General features: G+C 43.2%; 1 protein-coding gene across 1 annotated transcript in view; it reads left to right on the forward strand.

Moving 5' to 3' along the window:
• Window positions 1-23,602, forward strand: part of RAI14 (retinoic acid induced 14) — a 167,119-nt gene that overhangs the window by 119,543 nt on the left and 23,974 nt on the right. The window contains 2 exon segments of the mRNA NM_001128462.1: window positions 11,710-11,798; window positions 23,486-23,550. Of these exon segments, the coding sequence (NP_001121934.1) occupies window positions 11,710-11,798; window positions 23,486-23,550 (154 nt within the window).

The following is a 23,602-nucleotide window of genomic DNA, read 5'->3' on the forward strand; positions in this document are numbered from 1 at the left end:
GAATTTATAGCTCTGGAGTTCCCGTCGTGGCTCAGCGGTTAACGAATCCGACTAGGGACCACGAGGCTGCGGGTTCGATCCCTGGCCTCGCTCAGTGGTTAAGGATCTGGCATTGCCGTGAGCTGTGGTGTAGGTTGCAGACGCGGCTCGGATTCCGCGTTGCTGTGGCTCTGGCGTAGGCCAGTGGCTACAGCTCCGATTTGACCCCTAGCCTGGGAGCCCCCTCCATATGCCTTGAGTGTGGCCTTAAAACCAAAAAGAAAAAAAAGAAAAAAGGAAAAGAATTATAGCTCAGCATCATGCATCTGTTTAAATGGTCATCACAAAATTTCTCAACCTGGGCACTGTTGACATTTTGTCATGTTGAGTTATTGACGGATTAGACTAGTCAGGGAACCGTGTGTTGTGGGGAGATGTTCTGTGCATCCTGGGATGTTTAGCAGCATCTCTGGTCTTTACACTTTAGATCCCAGGAGAATCTATCTACCCCTCCTCTGTGAATAATCAAAAGTGTCTCCAGATGTTGCCAAATGTCCCCTGGGTGGGGGCAGAATCACCCCTAGTTGAGAACTGCTGGTTTATCTTGAGTCTTCCTACCAAAAGCCGAGATCCATGAGGATTTTCTTTTATTCACCATGTGTTTCTCAATACTTAGAACAGTGTCTGGCACATAAACACCCTCATATCATAGTACATATAGGAGTGAATTAATATGTGTATCTATAGCTGGAGTAGTTTATGAAAATATATAAGCATAGACCTAGATGCCCACCTGCAGTCCAGACCAGCTCCCACCAGGCACCTGGACTGCCACGCTGAGGATGCCCGCGTTTACCAGTCACTGCACGAGAAAGGAAACCTACTCACTGTCATTTCCAAATCCAGGTTCTGTCAGTGACTCATTGCAGTTTCCCACCCAACCTTACCCAACTTTCCACTTGAGTATTTTATTAAAAGTTGGCTCTGCTGCTCGTTCACATTCAGAGCCTAAATGCTAATGACTTGTTGCTGCCAAACTCTGCTTTGGGGATTATCACTTCTGTGGAAGGTGCCAAAATGTTAGCAGCTCAAGTGTGAGCATTAGACAAGGCTGGTCTTGGATTTTTTTTTTTTTTTTTTTTTTTCTGTCTGCAACTGTCTACAACTCTCTTTTTCTGGCGTTCTTCCTCTTTTTTCTTTTTTTAATAAAGTGTAGTTGATTTACAGTGTTGTGCTCATTTCTACTGTACAGCAGAGTGACCCAATCATCCCTATGTATACATTCCTTTCCTCATACCATCTCCCATCATGCTCTGTCCCAAGAGATTGGATGTAATTCCCTGTGCTGTTCAGTAGGCCCTCATTGCTTTTCTAGTCTAAATGTAATAGTTGCGTCCACCAACCCCAAACTCCCTGTCCATCCCACTCCTTCCCCTCTCCCTCCTCTCTCTCTCTTTCTTTCATTGCTTCCACAGTGGTGGTTCCCACCTAATCTCTGCTAGCCTGTCTTTTCTGAACATTGAGACAAATCCTTTTATTAAGCAGCGTGTCCCAGACTCTGCCTTGCCTTGTGTGGATGCGGCTGTAGTGACTGGTGACATTTTCTTGGGTGTTTACTTCATGCTTGATGTTTTGCTACGTACTTTAACGTATACCCCATTTATTCCTCACAGCCCATTTTATAGATGCGGAAACTGAGATACAGAGAGCTCTTGCCCAGGATCACGCATTACTGATAAGCAGCAAAGTGCAGATTCACACCCAGTTAGTCTGAGCCCTTAAAGATTGTGTCTCGCCTCTCCAGTATCCTGCTTTGTGTTACACTTTATCATTGGACTGCCCATGCCTGTCCCTCCTCTACGCTTTAGTAAAGCTGTAAGCTTGGAAGTTTTGTTTAATTGTTAAAAATCGTGGCCATTTGGAATAAGGACCAGATTTTCTGATGTTAAAGCTGTAAAATGACTGGATATCCAGATGCAACACACGATCGTGTAATGTTCCCACCTTGCCTTTCTGTGCAAGGGCGTTTACTCCACTCATGATTAAGAGCTTCTTCTAGGCACAGGGCTGGGGATATGAGAGAGGGATGACAAGGCTTTCTTCTCCAGCAGCTAAAGGAGAATTGACAAAATGATGCTGTTCTTTTTGCTGGTTGTTGGTTGGGTTCACGTGTAAGGTAACTAGATTGAATGCATACGTGGTACGGAGCTCAGATGGAGCTGGGCTGTTAGGAACCTGCTGACAGAGTCGTCTCATTGTAATATTTGTGCTTTATTTCTTCCGCATTTGTACAGCTTGATTGCTTTTTTTTTTTTTTTTTCTTTCTTTTTAGGGCCTAACCTGCAGCATTTGGAGGTTCCCAGGCTAGGGGTTGAACCAGAGCTACAGCTGCCAGCCATGGCCACGGCCACAGCCATAGCCATGCCAGATCCTAGCAACATCTGCAACCTATACCTACAGCTCACAGTAATGCCGATTGTTAAGCTACTGAGTGAGGCCAGGGATCAAACCTGCATCCTCATGGATACTATTTGGGTTTGTTACTGCTGAATCACAATGGGAACTCCTGTACAGCTTTCTTAAAAACAAAACAGCCTAAATCAGTACACTGACCATGTGGGTTTTCCTTAATGTGATGATTGATTTAGCAAACTCAGACTATATATATTTTGTCCCAGAATAGATAATGATTTTCTTTCTTTTTTTTTTTTTTTTTGTCTTTTTGCCATTTCTTGGGCCGCTCCCGCAGCACATGGAGATTCCCAGGCAAGGGGTCAAATCGGAGCTGTAGACACTGGCCTACGCCAGAGCCACAGCAACGCAAGATCCCAGCCGAGTCTGCAACCTACACCACAGCTCACGGCAATGCCGGATCCTTAACCCACTGAGCAAGGCCAGGGATCGAACCCGCAACCTCATGGTCGGAACCATGGTTCCTAGTCGGATTCGTTAACCACTGAGCCACGACGGGAACTCCGATAATGATTTTCTGACTAAAATTCTATAGCAAGGATATATGATTAAATAAAAGAATACTTCAAGGGTATCAGAGTATTTAATCAAAATGTTCAATAGATACCAAAATAACTATGTCTTGATAGTTATTCTTTCTTATTTTATATTTTGCTTTTCTAAATCTAGCCCACAGATTTTTTTTTATGATAGAACATGGTATACAATAGTATATGTAATGTATATTGTAAAATACATTTTAAATACAGTAAGAGAAAGTATAGAATATAGTATAAGGCATTGAGGATTTTACTAGACCTTCTTTTCTTTCTAATTCATTGCTGAAGAACCCTTGTTATTTCTCCGGATATGCCCATAGAACTTTTAAGTTTTCCCAGTTTTAGGGGTTCCTGATGTGGCTCAGTGGAAACGAACTTGACAGTATCCATGAGGACGCAGGTTGGATCCCTGGCCTCTCTCAGTGGGTTAAGCCGCGAGCTGTGGTGTAGGTTGCAGACATGGCTCAGATCCCGCATTGCTGTGGCTGTGGCTGTGGCGTGGCTGTGGCTGTGGCGTAGGCCAGCGGCTACGGCTCCAATTTGACTCATAGTCTGGGAACCTCCATATGCCTGGCGTGTGGCCCTCAAAAGCAAAAAGGAAAGAAAAGTTTTCCCAGTTTTAGAACAGTCGTATGATATTTGTGTGTGCCCATATGTGTTGTGGATGGAGTATTGGTTCTTTTTTCAAGATCAGATCTGAAGTTTAAAATCTGAATGACAAGAGTTCCCTGGTACCTTAGCTGGTTAAGGATCCAGCACCGTCCCTGCTATGGCTTTGGTCACTGCTGTGGCACGGGTTCCATCGCTGGCCTGGGAACTTCTACGTGCCATGGGCACGGCCAAAAACAAACAAAAACTCTGAATCATAGCCTTTCTTTTTTGCATCATGGGGCATTCTAGACTGAGTACTGGCGCTTGTCAGTTGTTTTTCTTATCCTTGGGACAGTGTATCTTAAACCTTTTAAACTGGCTCCTCCTTTGGCCTCACACTATATCTGAAAACTCTTTTGAAGTCACACATCATATTCTGTATAATTAAAGTGATTTGACACATTCTTCTTCAAAGCATGTTAGCCAAAAATGCCCAACTATCTTAAATAGTCAATTCAATTTCATGCAGAGTTGAGATGCTTTTTTATGGCAGTGGGTATGACGTGCATTTATTGTATTAAACACTGGGATGTACCATGGTGAAAATACTTAAGTTATAAAAACCGAAAACAAAACCCTAGAGAACAGGTTGAGTATCACATACTCAATGTACATATATATAACTTACCTGCATTAATCCTGCCCCCACATTGGTCTCCTTAGGATGTCTGGGCACCAACTGGTTCATCTGAAAACTTTCATTGAAGTAAAAGGTCAAATATTTCTTTTTCCAGTATGTCCTGTATTTCAAGAAAACTAAATTGTCATTGAGGGGATTTTTTTTCCCCCTCCGGAAGAATTCCAACAAATAAATAAAAAGGAAATAATAGATTAGGCTGCCACCATTTTACAAACCCCAAATCAAAGGATAATCCAAACGGCGACTGTCAGCGCTTGCTCAGGTCACAGAAAATGAGCCAACTGATACTGTATGTCTCCAGTAACTATACACGACATCACTTTGGAAGTAGCCTTCCCAAAAACTGAACCTGTATGAAACCAAGCCTCTAGCCCTAGTTACAGTATGTTGACTTTTTTTTTTTTTTTTGGATTTTGATTTACACAAATAATTTTAAAATGATTACCTTTATGAAGCCGTTGGAAATGTGAACACCAGTGCTTAAAAGTTTGGCATTACTCAAGAATTATCGTTAACCATCAGGTGCGGAGTTCCTGTCCTGGTGAAGTGGAAACAATCCAGCTAGCATCCATGAGGATGCGGGTTTGATCCCTGGCCTCGCTCAGTGGGTTAAGGATCCGGCATTGCCGTGAGCTGTGGTGTAGGTCTCAGACGTGGCTCATATCTGGCATTGCTGTGGCTGTGGTGTAGGCCGGCAGCTACAGCTCCGATTGGACCCCTAGCCTGGGAACCTCCATATGCCTCAGGTGTGGCCCTAAAAAGACAAAAATAAATAAATGTTTCAGGTGTGATAATAGTATTATATTTTTGTAAAGAGCTATTGTATTTGAGAAATATAGAAATATTTATGAATGAAATGAGATTTGCTTCAAAACAAAAATGGCTCATAAGAATATAGATGAAATAAGATTCACATTGAAGTTAGACTTGGTATAGGATACAAAGGATTTCACTGCATTATTTCTACTTTGTAAAGTGCTTATCTTTTAAATACATGTATAGAAAAATTTCGAGATGAAAAATATAAATGATAATCCAGTTGTGTGGGGGAAGGGTTAGAGAGGGTGAATTTATAGATTAATAAGATCTGTGACCTTGAGATGTTGTCCTTGGTTGCTTTTTGTTTTGGTTTTGTTTTTAGCTTAAAAAAGATACTGTAATGAACATAGAAGTATATTTATCTTTAAAGGAGTGTTTTCATTTTCTTCAGATGAGTACCCAGGAGTGGAATTGCTAGATCGTATAGTAGTTCTATTTTTTGTGTGCTTTTTAGGGCCATACTTGAGGCATATGGAGATTCCCAGGCTAGACGTCTAATCAGAGCTACAGCTGCTGGCCTGTGCCACAGCCACAGCAACACCAGATCCAAGCCACGTCTGCGACCCATACCACACACAGCAATGCCGGATCCTTGACCCACTGAGCAAGACCAGGGATCAAACCTGAAACCTCATGATTCCTAGTTGGATTCGTTTCCGCTGTGCCACGTTGGGAAGGCCTGTATTTTTCATTTTTTGATGACTCTCTGTACTGTTTTCCATAGAGGCTGCACCAACTGTAGTCCCACCAATACTGTACTAGAGTTCCCTTTGCCCCATACCTTTGTCAGCACTTGAGATTGGTTGTCTTTTTGCTAATAGCTGTTCTGACAATTGTATCTTACTGTGGTTTTGATTTCCATTTCCTCGACGAGTGATATTGAGCATCTTTTCATGTGTCTGTTAGCTATCTCTATGTCTTCCTTTGGAAAAATGCCTGTCTAGATCCTCTGCCTATTTTTTAGTCTTTTTTTTTTTTTTTTAAACATTGAATTGTATGAGTTCTTTGTATATTTGGGGTATTAACCCCTTCTCAGATTTGTTTTTTGCAAATATCTTCTTTCATTCAGTAGCTGGCCTTTTTGTTTTGTTCTGTTTTGCTTATAGTTCTCTTTCCTGTACAAAAGTTTTTTAGTTTGATTAGGTCCCATATGATTATTTTTGCTTTTTGTTTCTCTTGCCTTAAGAGACGTAATCAAAAAAATATTACTAAGATTGTCATCAAAGAGCATATTGCCTAAATTTTCTTCTAGAAGTTTTCTATTTTCAGGTCTTACCTTTAAATCTTGAATCCACTTTGAGTTTATTTTTGTATATGATGTGACAAAGTAGCCTAGAGGGCTTCTTTTGCAGGTAGCCGTCCAGTTTTCCCAACACCATTTGTTAAAGAGGCTGTCCTTTCTCCATCATGTATTCTTGCCTCTTTTGTCATAGATGAAATGCCCACATACATGTGGGCATAAATGGCTGTCATCATTGTCTATGTCTCCAGGGTGAGCTCCAGTCGTCTCCTGCCTCTCTGGGAGACTCTCCAAGATCAGCAGGTGGGCCTGACCCAGGCTTCTTTCAAATTACTTCTTCTGCCCTGGATCCCAGAGCATGTGAGATTTTGTGCACATCCACAGCCCTCTGCTCCTTCTGACAGTAAGCCTGCTGGCCTTCAAAGCCAGATATTTTGGGGCCCCATCTTCCTGGTGCAGGACCTCTGGGCTTGGACCCCTCCCTTCTTGGAGACTATCTTTGCAGTTGTAATTGTCCTCCTGTTTGTGGGCTGCCTACCTGGAGTCTGGGTCTTCACTCTACCACGTCTCCGCGCCTCCTACCTGACTCCTTGTGGTTCCTCCTTTACAGCTCCGGTTGTCGACGATCTTTTCTACTTGTGTTCTCGTCTTTCCCATCGTGGCGCAGTGGTGAACGAATTCGACTAGAAACCATGAGGTTGCGGGTTCGATCCCTGGCCTTGCTCAGTGGGTTAACGATCCGGCGTTGCCGTGAGCTGTGGTGTAGGTCGCAGATGCGGCTTGGATCCCTTGTTGCTGTGGCTGTGGCGTAGGCCGGCAGCTGCAACTCCGATTCCACCTGTAGCCTGGGAACTTCTCTGTATGCCGCATATGTGGCCCTAAAAAGCCAAAAAAAACCCAACCAAACAAACAAAAAAAACCCACCAAAAAAAAAAAAAAAAACATTTTTAAGGCTGACTTTGCCCTTATAAATATTTAATCACATAATATCCACAGGAGCCTAATCGTCCATCCTGTGGATGCTCACCACACACAAAATACCCAACACTCGGGTCATTCAAGGTCCCGGCAGGAAATGGGTAGCACCCTCAAATAGGAAAATTGATGCACGTTTAAGAAGAGAACTGTTTACAAACCTGTGGTCAGATGAAACCAGCAAGGCTGGGAAAGCAGCCCTGGCTGGTAAGAGTGGAAATGTATTTCACCACCACCGTCACCACCCACACCTGAAGAGGCGAGAAGAACATTCAGAAAGAGCTGCAGCTGTCACTTTGGAAGACCTGGGCCCCAGGGCTGTGAACTCCACAGAGGAAGGAGAGGAAGGCAGCTGCTGCCAGTGTGCGGCCCTGCAGGGAGGGGGTAGAGGGGCCCTGAACTCTTCCTTCTCATCTCCCGTCTCTTGTAAGTGCCTCCTATTGGTCGATCCCAACCAGAAGCCAAAGGACGAGGCAGCCCATTGGATGCAGTGCACTAGAGAAGCCTGCCTCCAGGATAATAGACCCAAAGGGTCAAGATGAAGGGCAAACCTGGAGGGGCAGACAGATGATGCACAGCATTAGGGAGTGGTATTCCCTGAGAGCAGACCTATATATCCTGTTTCTTGGCTTTGCTCCTTCCTGTTTCCTGGAAATGTGTGCTTGGAGAGAAGGAGCGATGATACATAGTGGAGTTCTTTGTCTGTCTGGAAAGATGAACCAGAAACTTCTGGATAAAATGATCAACTCTTCTCAATGTCCTGCTTTTTTATGCTTATCCCAATGCCCAGTGTGTTTTAGAAGGTAGAACAGCAGTTATAAGTGACATCAGACTGCAACAAACCCCTGGAACTGACTCTTCTTTCCGAAACACTGCAAAATATGGTATGTTTGGTTGAGTCACATCAACTAAGAATGATTTTACTAGCTAAAATATTGATATTAGATTTTGTAATATAAAAGGACCAGCTCTCCTTATAGAGTTGGCTGTTTCTAATTATTTATATTTGTACTTGTTCATTTTATCTATAAGAGTAGTGAGTGCTGAAATTTTAGGTAAAATATATGAGGATAAAATTGTGAATTGGGAAAAGACTCTCACTGTCTTTTCCTAGGACACAATGTTTGGCAAGAGCGTAGTTGGAGATTTCCCAGAATAAAAGAAAAAGTCACTTCCTGATCTAAAGTAAAGAGAGAGGGCAAAACAATGTCTCATTCATGAAAACACACACACAATTTATTTAAAACATATGCATTGAAACCTTAATGAACTGGATCCCTCAATAAAGTAGACATGAAAGATGGGTTGCTATACGCTGAGCCCGGGGATTCATTTTATTTTATTTTTTCATTTTTTAAAGTGGTATTGAAGTGCTGTTGGTTTACACGATTGTGATCATTTCTGTACAACAGAGAGATTCGGTTAAACATGTACACACATCCGTTCTCTTTTATGTTCTTTTCCCACCTAGATGATCACGGAATATCGGGTAGAGTTCCCTGTGCAATACACCAGGGAGACTTCGTTTTAAAAAGCAACATGTAAGAAAGTTTCTTTCATCAGATTGGATTGGATATTGAGTCTGACTCCCTAACGCCTCACTTCTCTGGCCTTGTCATGATCACTGACTTTCCAAATAATGATCCTGAAACCCCACAACTCCCATATCCATAGACCAGCTCGTCGAGTTCATTAGGCCACATTTATCAGGTGCAGTAGTGGCCTACAGTGATGTTATATTGTCACCTGTGTCTGCAGCATTGATCCCCTGTGATTACAGTATGCAATCCAGAGGTAATCCGAGAAGACTCAGAGTAGAAAAAACAGAACTAACCTCATAAAGAGAGGTTAGTAACTAGAAGAGGCACACGGAGAGTTTCTGGGGTGCCAGCAGGAGGTACGAGGAGGGATTTGGGGTCTCCAGCCATGTTCTGTTTCTTCAGTATGAACATAAGAGGGGCCTGCTCCACCCGTTAAATTTTAGCAGGTGCTCCAACTATAATAGGTGTAACTCTCTTATGTTAAACTTCAGTCAAAAGTTCTATATCTGTACACACTTGTATGTTGTGTGGTGGGTTTGTGTGTGTGCATAATGTGTGTTCATGTGCTAATTACTAATCCTGGTACTTTTATCTTTAGCCTGGGCTATGGCTGCCCCCTTGTCCAGATCATTTTGATTGAGTGCTCCCCTAGTCATAGGAAATGCTGAGTGAACAGCTTAGAAGCAAATGCATAGACACTAAGACAAGAAGATAGGGAGTTCCCGTTGTGGCTCAGTGGGTTACAGAGTTGACATAGTGTTTGTGAGGATGCGGGTTTGATCCCTGGCCTTGCTCAATGGGTGAAGAATCCAGTGTTGCCCCAAGCTGCAGTGTAGGTTGCAGATGTGACTCGTGACTCGGATCCGCTGTGGCTGTGGTCTAGGCTGGTAGCTGTGCTCCGATTTGACTCCTAGCCTGGGAGCTTCCATGTGCTGGCCCTAAAGAGAAAGAAAAAAAAAAAAGAAAAGAAAATGAATGTCAATAAATATTAGGGTTTAATAATCTGGGACATGCAGATTAATAGATTGGAGAGCAGAGTTCAGTAATTGAGGTGGTGATTTCCTGTCCCCAAGAGCAATTAAATTACGTTAACATATCCTGTTCATAAGGCTGGGGAAACCTGAGTTTAGAAACCTTCCACTACGATCAAAGGGTTCACTGCTTAAAGATGAACTTTACTTACTGTCAAGTTAAGTTACCCCAGCCATGCTGAAAACAGAGATAACATTGTACTGCCTTTTAGGGAGGGTCTTTTGGAGAAGCTGGATTTAATCAGGAATTCCATTTACACAGGTCACCAGCACATTCCCAAGTCATTCCATATGATCAAAGTTTCACTGTAATGTGTAATCACCTACAATGTGGGTTTTGACTGTAAAGAAGCATTACGCAGAAATTGCTGCTCAAATGCAGAAATAGTTGCTGTGACCAGAGCCGGGTAGATTAAAATGAGAGAGTGTTAGTGCTAGAGGGAACAGCAGATATCATCTGATTCAATCCCCACACTTTACAGTGGAGGAGATGTAAGCTCAGAGAGGTTAGACTGACTTCCCCACGTACACAGCCGATGAATGGCCGATTAGCCACCAGACCTGATGTATCTGCATTTGCTGACCTGCCCACCTTCACTCAGCCTTGTTCTCTGGAGCAGAGGTGTGGGGTCAAGCTGACTTGGGTTCACATTGGTCAAGCCCTTGGATTTGCTAGTTGGGTATGACCCTGGGCCCCTGTGACAAGTCCTGTCCTGTGAAAAAATATGCCTAGTTATTAATTCAGAGGTACAGATACTAAGGTGCTGCACAGCAAGTATCCTGAGAAGGTAACTCCCTAAAACAGAACTGAGGCAGGAGGAGACTATGAGGCTCATTAACCCCCTTCTCTAGAAAGGAGGCTGAGAAGAGGGAAGACCTCCAGGGTGGAGATCTTCCCATGGTTTTTGCCTTCTCAGCCTCTGGGCCTGAATGCCCAGGGGAACTGTGCTTTTCTTCCGCCTGCAGAAGTGCCCTGGACCCTTGGCATCTTTGAGGATGATGGGTGTGGCATTAGGATGTTATCCTTTTCTAATGGCAAGTCTAAACATGCTGAGTGCAGGTCGTACTCCCAAGTGGCATTGAGTAGTGGAGCCCAGTTGTGGGCTTTCGTCAATGCTGTTTGCACCTGACTAAGTGTAGACACCTGCCATCTAATGGAGGCTGTGTTAGGACTCCCCTCAAAAGGCTTTCATGAGAATGAAGAGAGATACTGTATTAAAGTAGATGGTAAGATAATGTATGAAAGTGCGTAGTTGGCACACATTAGCTACTTAACAAAAGTTTTGTACACCGATTGTTATTTATCTAGAACACAACAATGAACTTGACCTTGCTGCTATCCAAGAACCTTGAACATCGTTTGACTTAGACAAGTTTTTCTTTATAGAATGGATTACTTAAAAAGTATGGCTTTGGTGAAGCCCTAGACAACACAGGAAAAAGTGATGAATTACCTATTTTAGGAATTGAATCCAGTTGGGACTCTTTGGCTGTTGTTCCCTAAAGAGACAAGGAGTATAGTTGAATCTTACTTTTTTTCAAGCCTGGTCTTTAAGGTGAAAGACCCAAGATCTAGCTTCTAGTCTCTTACTTAGTAAAAAGTGTCAGTGGGTAAATTATCAGATGGCTTTGAGCGTCCATTTCCTCATCTTTGAAATGAGCTTGATAACGATACCTACTCACTAGGTGGTTGTGGAGCTCAAATGAGAGAAGGCATATACCAAGAGGTTAAAAAAAAAAAAAAAATCCAACAAAAAACCATCATTGGAGAGGAGCTCTGAAGAATGGAAATCTTAAGGCGATTGTGTTGCCTCTTTTCCAGCTTTCATCTTGCTGCTACGAAAGGACACGTGGAATGTCTCAGGGTCATGGTTACACATGGCGTGGATGTGACAGCCCAAGACACTGCCGGTATGTAGTTTTTATCTTTAAAGTTGGCAGGCCAGCAGGAGGGTGGGTATCTTAAAGGTTAATTACATGTTCATGGTGGGAATTTTATGGTCTACAGATAAGCTGAAAGTCTCCTCCAATGGCTAGGTTCTGACATGGTTTCATTATTTGTGCCTTTATAGGGGTTTTCATCTTATATGTGGTTTATCAACTAGAAACTTTGTGCTTCTGATCCGTCATTAAAAAACTTTATTTTTGGAGTTCTGGTGTGGCTCAATGGTAACGAACCTGGCTAGTATCCATGAGGGACATGGGTTCCATCCCTGGCCTTGCTCAGTGGGTTAAGGATCTAGCGTTACCATGAGCTGTGGTGTGGGTTGCAGACACGGCTCGGATCCCGCGTTGCTGTGGTGTAGGCTGGCAGCTACAGCTCTGATTTGACCCCTAGCCCGGGGATTTCCATATGCCGTGGGTGTGGCCCTAAAAAGATTTAAAAAAAAAATCATTTTCTAAACTTATATGTATGAGAGTTCCTTGGTGTCTGGTGGTAGGACTCAGTCCTTTCACTACCTGGGTTCAATCCAATCCCTGGTCTGGGAGCTGAGATCCCACATGAAGCCACTCATGCCATGGCTGGAAAAAAAAAAAATATATATATATATATATATGTGTGTGTGTGTATGGTCCATACAGCCCTTCCTAATTTTTGTTCATGAATCATGATATGAAGTAATGAATAGAGTGAATCCTGTAGGCACTCTTTTCATCATCTAGCTGAGATGAGCTGTCTGGACAGAAGCCATGATCTTCATATGGACCAGCTGCCAGGAGGGGAGCAAAAGGGGACAGGGGGAAAGGGGAAGAAAGAAAAAAATAGCGCGCACACACACACACACACACACACACACTCCAGCTCTATCCTCTGAAATTCAGACTCCATCAGGGAAAGGGGAAGAAAGAAAAAAAATAGCGCGCGCGCACACACACACACACACACACTCCAGCTCTATCCTCTGAAATTCAGACTCCATCATCTGAACATTTCCAGCCAAATGGCAATTTTCGTAAAGCTCCCAAGTGATTCTAACGTGAAGCCAGTGTTGCTAAATGATGATCAAGGCACATAGTGAGAAAAGGAAGCGTACTCTTACCTTTGAACGTTGTTCTACAGAAGGGAGCCCCTGGGGTCCCCAGTCTGGGATTCTGTCCCTGTTGACCACACCAAAAGACCGAAGCAGCTACTGCTAGCTTTTCAGTTCTTTTTTGTACTTGAAAACCTTTGTCTTGTAATAGGGTTTTGTTAGTTTTTGCTGAAATAGGAAATCAGTCTATTCTGTAGTCTTTATTTAGGCTTTTCACTAATCCATAATGGATCCCTTTCCATGTGCCCCCGCCCCCCAAAAAACTACCACTGACACCTCATCATCTTGGAGGCAGTTTGGTCAATCAGGTAGGTAATTGCGAAGATACAATTATTACTCAAAATATGGTTGGAAAACTTGCGTTTCCACATTATTTTCAAAAAGTCTATGGCTCTCGAAATAAAAAAAAAATCGCAGCATTTGGGACTCTTTATTTTTGAGAATAGATTTGTTTTTTTAAGGACAGGCCAAGAGCCACTTGAAGTCAAGTCAGGTAAATGAGGTGACAAACTGGAAAAACCATTTTTGGTCAAAAATAGGGAGTGATTGACGTAACAGAATGATTTTCCCAAGTCACAGAAAGCTCCAAAAAAATATTTTGAGAAATGGCAATGCCAGTGGAAGATTGAATGGTTTCCTTAAGTGACTCCCTTGAGGGAAATACTAATTTATGTTGCTAATTACAGTCGCCTTAATCCCAGGACCCAGTTATTTTGTTTTTAAAGTTTATTGTTACTGCTTCTGAAGTCATACTACCTACACAGAGTATGATTGGTAAAGTCCCCGTGATGAGAATATACGTCCTCCTAAGTAGATAGACTTTCTCTCTAAGAAAATCATAATCTCAAAGAATTTGTTAGAGTGACTCAATTGGAGCTGTTACACAGTCTTGTTTCGCTGTATTTGATGTTAAGAAAGATTAGACAGGAGTCTAGTTATTTCATAATGTATTTCGTAACATCGTAACCGAATGTCTCTCCCCCATGTTTTGATTAAAGGGGGAAAGGTTTCTTTAATACACGCTCATTGTAGAAAATTTGGGAAATGCAGACAGCTGTCATGAAGATAACCAGTGCTTCTGCTCCTATCAAGAAGAAAACAATTGTACTGTTGTGCTATATTTCTTACCAGATTTTTCTGGCACATTTGTACATAGCTGAGATCACAGTACATAATGAACTCTACATTCTGCCTTTAAAAAAATTATCATTCCTGCACTGAAAGCTCTTAAGAGAGTTTTAGGAGTTCCCTTGTGGCATGGCAGGTTAAGAATCTGGCACTTGTTACTGCAGAAGCTCAGATTGCTGCTGTGGCGTGGGTTCAGTCCCTGGCCCAGGAACTTCCGTGTGCCGTGGGTGTGGCCAAAAAAATATATATTGTTTTCAGTGGCCATCTAACACCATGTGGGATTTGCTACCCCAGCCCCAATTCAGTTTCTGAGAACCTGGCGAGTCAGACACCGAGTCCTAGACCCCCCATGCAGTGCCTGCTTCTTTGTGGACTGAAATGATGGTGCCCTCCAATAGGCCACACTGGAGGGGATGCTGCAGACCCATTCTGGACTCCTTCTGGGCTGGTCAGTGGAAACACTCCTTTTTTTTTTTTCCACCTCTAATCAAAATTGGTGGAATCCACAGCACTTTGTCGCCCCAGACCATGGTCCAAACATTCCATGAGTTGCAAATATCCCACATCTGCCAGTCACTTCTCTCTCACCTGACATCTTTAGCAAGGACGTCAGCACTCTGGTCCCGGGCTTATTGCTTGGCTTTGGTCTGAGTGAGACACTGACTTCTCGCAATTTCTTGAAAGCCTGCAAAGAGAATGCAGGAAAAGCTGCAGGAGTAAGTGTGCATGGCAGGTCTGTTGTGTTATCTAGAGCAGCACTTCTCAGCCTTTTCTCTGTCACCACAAAACAAGATACACGTGATGGCCTTTACGGCTCGCGTCCTTCCCGTTGGTTATCTCACCTCCTCCCATCTCTCCCTCTGAAGAGTGTGTGTCGGAATCCACAGGACGGACAAGGACATTTGTCACCATGCTTTAGTGGTCTTTTGTAGCCCCAAACACTGGATGAATGGGTGAATTAAATGGCTCCGCTGTTACAGGGATTGTCTTTTCAGTAAACCTGCCTTAAGAATTGCCACATTACTTCTGAGATAGAGTCCTCCTCAATCCCAACACGCACCAAGAACTTGCACAAAAATCTGTTACCATAAACTTACTAACTGCCCTGAAGAGTGGCTGAAGGGAACAAAAAACTGCTTTCAAAATATATTATTACACTGACCTTTTTTTAATCCCTTTTATCCATAAAGCCTAGGATAGTTTTTAAACTGGTTATTGGATTTGAAGCAAAGCATTCTTGGCATCTATTTCTTTTCTTTTCTTTCTTTCTTTTTTTTGTTTTGTTTTATGGCTGCACCTGCAAGATATGGAAGTTCCCAGGCCAGAGATTGAATCCCGAGCTGCAGCCACAGCAACACCAGATCCTTTAACCCACTGTGTGGGATCAGGGACTGAACCCACACCTCCGTAGCAACCCAAGCCACTGCAGCTGAATTCTTAACCCCATGCACCATGGCGGGAACTCCATCTCTTCCTTCTTTAACCGCTATCCTTCTACACCAGATGCTTGGAAGTCTGATGAGAGAATTTTCATAAATGCTTTACAATCTTAGGAACAAAAGGGTAAGGCCGTGGCTATAGGAACAATATAGCATCTCAGTCGTCATGTGAGGTGGCTTCTGAGGCTTAGGTGAGATGGCATGTGTGACCCTCTTAGTAGCGCCCAACCCACGGGGAAGACTCGCTGCCTTAGGCTTCTGTGTTAGATTATTGCTTCATCGCCCACATCACCTTTATTCTCTTTCAGACAGAGGCTTTGAAAGGTTTCACATATTTAAAAAACAAACAACAGAAGCTTTGAATATCACCAAGCCACCTGTTCTCACGGTACAAATCTGAAAACTCCTCACATTGGGGGAAGCTCATGACTCATGTTTTTGGTTTGGGGGGGGTGTCCTTATTCCTTATTGCCTGTTTGCCCAGTAAGCCATAGGCGTATATGTAGCCTTCAGCTGGGAGTCTGCACCTAAGCTCATAGCGCTGTCTTTGAACAGGACCTAGGTTATTTATCCAGCTCCTTTCATTGCTTTGTTTGTGCTTATTCTTCTCATACGTAAGAAGTGGTATTTCTCTCTGCTTCTTTAAAATCACTTCTCCCAGATTCCGAGGTTTTCCAAGGTATGTTTTTGTCTTTCGATGCCTGTAGTTAACACCCAGAAGAATGAGATACATTCTTAAACAGAAGCATAGACAGAACATTGGAAAAAATTTTTAAAAATCTTCTATTTTTTCATTTGTTTTTGGCCACTCTTGAGGCATGTAGAAATTCCCAGGCCAGGGATCGAACCTGCATCTGCCACAGCTGCAGCAGTGCAGGATCCTTAACTGGCTGCACCACAAAGGAACTTCTGATTCGTCTGTTATCAGTGCTTTTTTGTTTTTTGTTTGTTTGTATTTAGCCATGCCTGTGACATGTGGAAGTTCCCAGGCCAGGGATCAAACCCACACCACAGCCAGGAACCCAAGAGGCTGTGGTGACAATGCCGGATCCTTACCCTGCTGTGCCTCGGTGGAACTCCTATCTGTGCTTTTTTGAAGCCTTAGCTTCCAGGCTCCCATTATTGGCAAGTATATTCATTTGAAACAATGTGACCCAGTGGCTAATTAAGATAGGCTTTTTCTCTCTCTTCTTCGAAAGTCCCAGATTGGTGCGGCAGCTCAGCTCCACACAGAGGGACGCAGACTTGGTTGCTCCACCATCCAGGATGTTACCTTGGTTCTGATGGCCCAGGATGGCTCTGCCTGAGGCTGCATCCCAGCAGTGGGTGGAAGGGCAAGAAGCCCAGGACCAGAGGACACATTCAGATCCCACTGGATGCAGAATCATCTGGAGCCATACCTGGCTTAAGGGAAGCTAGGAATTCTGGGCAGCAGTTTGTCTAGTTAAAACTGTAAAAGGTTTTAGGGAGTTCCCATCTTGGTGCAGTGGAAACGAATCCAGCTAGGAACCATGAGGTTGCCCATGAGGTTTCGGGTTTGATCCCTGGCCTCGCTCAGTGCCTTAAGGATCTGGCGTTGCCGTGAGCTGTGGTGTAGGTTGCAGACGCAGCTCGGATCCCTCGTTGCTGTGGCTCTGGCGTAGGCTGGCGGCTACAGCTCAATTCGACCCCTAGCCTGGGAACCTCCATATGTCGTGGTGTGGCCCTAAAAATACAAAAGACGAACAAACAAACTATAGAAGATTTTAAATGAAAAAAAAAAAAAAAAAAAAAAAAACAAAACTATAGAAGCTTTTGCTGTAGAAGGAGTGGGAACAGAGATTGAAGGATGATGTGCAATTTCAGTCACACTCCATACCTTAAATTTTCTCTGATCTCTTTGCCCAGAGTGAGGCCTGGGGTATGGAAATATCATAATGCACAGAGGTCTCAGGAAGGGAAACTTGAGAACCTTACTCTTTTGTAGGGTTTCAGGTATGGGTTTAGCTTGTGTTTGCATTTCTGGGTGGCCCTCCATTTCATTATGCCCCTAATCCCGCTCAAATAGGACACCACCTGAGGACCTGGAAGGTCATAGTCATCTTAAAACTCAGGTCCTTTAGTGGGTGGGACACTTAAAATGTAAATTGCAAAGATAGCCCATTGAGTGTATTTTGTATTTTCATTTGAAGTAAAACCAAAAAATGATCGTATGATTTTTAGTTATTGTTCACATGTGTGTTTGGGATGTCAGAGGGGCCAGCCATATACAGTGACTGGCATCACTGGCCATGAAAATATTTCAAATGACACACACACACGAAAAAAAAAAAAAAACTTTTGCTTGTATATAAAATACTATGCAAATTTATTTTTGTACATTACAGGATGATTTCAAAACTCCATTGAATAGTATGAATGGTTATTAGAAATACCTTTTTCGACCTCAAATATAATCTGAACCGTTTTGCTGTACACCAGAAACTAACACAATATTGTAAATGAACTATGCTTCAGTTGGAAAAAGACGAATAAATAAAAATTTTACAGATACCTGTTTTATGGAGTTCCCGTTGTAGCTCAGTGGTTAACGAATCCAACTAGGAACCCTGAGGTTTCGGGTTCCATCCCTGGCCTCGCTCAGTGGGTTACGTGAGCTATGGTGTAGGTCGCAGATGTGGCTTGGATCCCGCGTTGCTGTGGCTGTGGTGTAGGCCGGTGGCTACAGCTCCAATTAGACCCCTAGCCTGGGAACCTCCATATGCGACCCTAGAAAAGACCGAAAAAAAAAAAAACTTTATTCTCTGGTCTTCTCTCCCCTGGGACTATAACTAGGTGAATAGAGTTGTGCTCCAGTGATTAAAAACTTGCTATAAAGGTAAGGATTTCTAAGAACAGTGTTGTTTAAACATATTTAAAATTGTGAATAAAAACCAAATGAATTGATGCTTTTATGTTTCTATTCATCATTCTGAAACTCTGGTTTTTAAGTGGCTATTTTAAACTTTATCTAGTTGATTATCATTTAATTCCCTTTATTTTTATTTTTATTTTTTTTGTCTTTTTTGCTATTTCTTTGGGCCACTCCCGCTGCATATGGAGGTTCCCAGGCTAGGGGTTGAATCGGAGCTGTAGCCACCGGCCTACGCCAGAGCCACAGCAACGCGGGATTCGAGCCGCGTCTGCAACCTACACCACAGCTCACGGCAACGCTGGATCGTTAACCCACTGAGCAAGGGCAGGGACTGAACCCGCAACCTCATGGCTCCTAGTCAGATTCATTAACCACTGCGCCACGACGGGAACTTCCCCTTTATTTTTCTAAATGCCTCTTAATCATCTGAAACTATGATTTCTCAAACTTCAGCTTTTTGGTGTCTGTTAGCTTTGTTGTGTCTTAGGACTTCATTGATTTAAAACCAAGTACCCTGCACTTAAAGAGTATGCCCACATGCCCCTCAGTAACCCCTCCACTGTCTAAGTTAATTCTCCGTTTCTGTAGAGATCTCACACCACTGCATAGATGGTGACTATCAGAGGGAGTTTGGGGGAAGGTGTTCCATGGCCACAGTGGCTGGGCCATTCTTCTTAGACTCAGTAACAGGATTCTTAAACCACCTGGAATAGCCCACAACGTTTGACTTATAAATAGCAGTGCTCTTTTACTTACAGGCAAAATTCTGCTGAAATGCACTTGAATTAGGGTCGCCCTGCTATTTTCCTGTAGGGAAATTGCTTCCTGACATTTCAGACAGATCCACAGCTGAAGGGGGCCAGACTTATGCACTGGTTTGTTACCTTGAGGTTCTGTCCCTGCTATAATATATTCTCTCCAGAACATTCTGCCTTTGGAGAGAGAATTTTATTTTAATAGTAGCCGTGAGAGACATCTCACTCCAGGGGATTTTGCATCATTTGAATTTTGAGACAGTTTTAAGTGAAAAATGCTTTTGTGCTCCTGGTTAGGAAGACACATCATAGGGCCAAGGAATAAAAGAATTTTGTTTCTCTAGAAACACAGCACTTATTTCCAGATATGACTAGAACACTCGGAGTGAAAATGAAAGCCTGCTATTTATTTATTCTGTGACGAGTTGTATAAATCTCCCTCCCCTCTTGTCTTTGGAGAACCGTGCCTTTTTCCAATGGGTGCTGTTTGTGTAGAATAGCTTTTGTCCACAGGACAGACAAAAGTTAATGCATCGCATGCACGGCATAAACAGTCTACTTACAATCAGGATGGCTTCCAAAAGTTCAGCTGTAAGGCATTTATTTAAAACACAGAATGTGCTTGTCCTTAAAGCACTGGTAAAAAATGATGGCTGAGGGCAGGCTAACCCACCAAAGCCTCTTTAATGCATCCTGCGAGTGAGCTCACTGATTGTGTGTTAGACCTCCTGAAAGCAGGGGAGCAAGGGGAAGAGAAGGGCTTTGTCTTCCTCCTCCCAAGGGTCTCTTTCCCTCCTTTCCTGATCTTCCTCATCCTCCTCCATTTGGGGAGGGGGTCACGGCATTCCCTCCTCTCAGTGTTCTACCCCCATCAAAGAGCTGCCTTCACACAGACCCTTAAAATCTCTGGGCAGCTGGTCTCAGAAAAGAAGGAATCTGAGCTTTTGACCTCACCCATGATTTTGTGCAGCTCACTGTGGTCCTAAAACCCTTTTACTTTACTTTTTCTCATATAACTTGGTTCTTTCTTTTTAAAAAAAAAACTTAATTGGCGTATAGTTGACTTACAAAGTTTATTAGTTTCAGGTGAACAACAAAGTAAATCAGTTATACATATATCCATTCCTTTTCAGATTCTTTTCCCATGTAGAATATATCACACTACTGAATAGATTTCCCTGTACTATACAGTGTCCTCATTACTTATCTATTTTATATATGGTAATGCAAGTATGTTAATCCCAACTTCCTAATTTACCCCTGCCCCATTTCCTCTTTGGTTTCAAAGTCTTTGAGTCTATTTCTGTAAGTTCTTTTGTATCATTTTTTTATTAGTTCCATATATTAGTGATTTCATATTTGTCCTTCTCTGCATGACTTCACTTAGGATGATAATTTCTAGGTCCATCCATGTTGCTGAAAATGGCATTATTTCATCCTTTTTTATGGCTGAGTGATATTACATTGCCTGTATATACTATGTCTTCTTTATCCAATTCTCTATTGATGGACATTTAGGTTGCTTCCAAGTCTTGGCTATTGTAAATAGTGCTGCAAACATTGAGGTGCATGTATCTTTTCAAATTATGATTTTCTCTGGATATGTGCCTGGGAGTGGGATGATAGTTCTATATTTAGCTTTTTAAGGAACCTCCATACTGTTCTCCAAAGCACCAGCTTTTATTCCCACCAACAACATAGGGGGAAAACCCTCCAATTTTAAATATACTCTTTCCTAGCCATATGATTCTCAAATAATTAGTGGATTTCCAGTCAGTGTTATATCACAAAGACTAATTCAGAAAAGAGAAATGGTATTTGGAGACTGAACCACATATAAAAGAAATATGTTCCTCTAAGCCAGTACTTCTCAACTGGGGTGATTCCCACCCACCCAGGGAATATTTAGCAATGTCTGGAGACACTTCTGGTTGTCCCAGTATCTTGCAGTGCACAGGATGACCCACCTACCATACTTTCAAGTGTCAGTAGCACTGAGGCTGAGAAACATGCTTCAAGCCTGTTTGAAAGTATGGGTTACAACCACTATGGAAAACAGTATGGAGGTACCTCAGAAGACTAAATATAGAACTTCCATGTGACCCAGCAATCCCACTTTTAGGCATATATCCGGACAAAACTTTCCCTAAAAAAGACACATGCACCCCTATGTTCATTGCAGCACTATTCACAATACCCAAGACATGGAAACAACCCAAATGTCCCTTGACAGATGAATGGATTAAGAAGATGTGGTATATATACACATGGAATACTACTCGGCCATAAAAAGAACAAAATAACGCCATTTGCAGCAACATGGATGGAACTAGAGATTCATACTAAGTTAAGTAAGTCAGAAAAAGAAAGGCAAATACCACATGATATCACATATCTGGAATCTTAATATACGGCAAATGAACCTTTCCACAGAACAGAAACTTGTGGACTTGAAGAACAGACTTGTGGTTGCCAAGGGAGAGAGGGAGGCAGTAGGATGGACTGGGAGTCTGGGGTTAGTAGACGCAAACTCTAGCACTTGGAGTGGATAAGCAATGAGATCCTGCTCTGTAGCACAGGGAACTCTATCTAGTCACTTGCGATGGAACGTGATAGAGGATAATGTGAGAAAAAGAATGTATATATATGTGTGTGTGTGTGTGACTGGATCACTTTGCTGTACAGTAGAAACAGAACACTGTAAACCAACTATAATGGTAAAAATAAAAGTCATTAAAAATAAAAAAAGAGCGTGGGTTGCTTACAGGTGTTATATCGTAGGTATCTTGGGTCAAACAGTTTGCAAACTGCAGGGTTTAAGAGTTTCCTAGGTATCACTGGGTTGGCTCACAGTGGTAACTTTGGTTCCTTCCCTCCAAACCCCTCTCCCAGACATTTGTAATGAACATACATCTAATTCAAATTAACACTTCTGTATCGAGAGCCTACTGTGTACCAGCAGTGCTAGAGGCACTTGGGTTGCAGAGCTTATATTCTGAGGGGGAAAGAACAGTTAACTCCCTAAGAGTCGGGGGAGTGGGAGAAGATCGAGGCAGGAAAGGAGTGTTGGAAGGTTCTGGGTGCTACGAAGGACAAAGAAATGGAGCAGGGAGTAGGAAGAAAGAGGGTGGGGGAGGAGTTGGAATTTTGAGCGCCGAGGTCAGGAAAGGGCTCATCCAGAAGGTGGCATTTCAGTGGCATCTGAGGGAGGTGAGAGGGCAGATCCCAGAGGAAGGGGAGCCAAGCCAAGCAAAGAGCAATTGTCAGAGCCCTAGGGTGGGAGCCTGCTGGTCTAGTAGCCACACCCAGGCTGCCCCTAAGCCCATCTTCCATAGAAATTCCACAGCCCATTAGGTCAGGGCAGGGGTTGGGGGGAGCTGGGTGTAGCATTAGAATTTCTTTCTTTCTTTCTTTCTTTCTTTTTTTTTTTTTTTTTTTTGTCTTTTTGCCATTTCTTGGGCCGCTCCCGCGGCGTATGGAGGTTCCCAGGCTAGGGGTCTAACTGGAGCTGTAGCTGCCAGCCTATGCCAGGGCCACAGCAACGCAGGATCCGAGCCTTGTCTGCGACCTACACCACAGCTCACGGCAACGCCGGATCCTTAACTCACTGAGCAAGGTCAGGGATCGAACCCGCAACCTCATGGTTCCTAGTCAGATTCGTTAACCACTGTGCCATGACGGGAACTCCAGCATTAGAATTTCTTAATGTCATCTGACCGCAGAAAAGTCAGAAGGTGTCACGTTCTGTGAAAGGAATGTGAAAAGATGCTGCTTTGCTAGTGGGTTGTTTTTATAACCTTTATCCTTCTTCTGCCTAAGGACTTTGAGTATCTGAGAACTCCATGTAATTTGCATACAGAGCTGGAGCACATGTGGAGGAGAGAGAAACACGGAATCAAAGTGGGGTTTCACGTGGGTGTGGGGTGTGCTGTCGGCTGGCTTGCTGGCTGCCTCTGCTGGCTTCTGAGGCCCAAGGCAGTTGTGGCAGTTGTGTCCTGCTGTGACATTGTGGACGTGGGGCATTCACCACCCCTGCTGACACCTGAAAGCAGAACTTTCCAGCTGCATCCTGAGTCTCCGCAAGGTGCTAGCCCAGAGCTCAATTGTACCCAGGAGAATGGCAGCTGGTGTGGACCCTGAATGCTACCCAGGGGGCAGGAGGGTCTGTGTCCTCCCCAGTTTTGTCACTGAACTTTGCAGATAAGAAGTGGAGGCCTTAACTCCCAAGAGCAACAATTCCGTCTTTGTTGGAGCACAATTTATTTCCTCATAGTTGTCTTCATTATGGAGATAAGAGATTTTAAATGTGCGGTCGTTTTCTTCCAATTTTTTTTTTCTTTAATCCATTTAGGACACAGTGCTCTGCACCTCGCAGCCAAAAACAGCCACCATGAATGCGTCAAGAAGCTCCTTCAGGTAAAATGGGACAACTGAAAATTATGAATGTGTCATTTTTCAAATTGGAAAG

Source organism: Sus scrofa, chromosome 16, assembly GCF_000003025.6.
Source record: "Sus scrofa isolate TJ Tabasco breed Duroc chromosome 16, Sscrofa11.1, whole genome shotgun sequence".
NCBI classification, from domain to species: Eukaryota; Metazoa; Chordata; class Mammalia; order Artiodactyla; family Suidae; genus Sus; species Sus scrofa.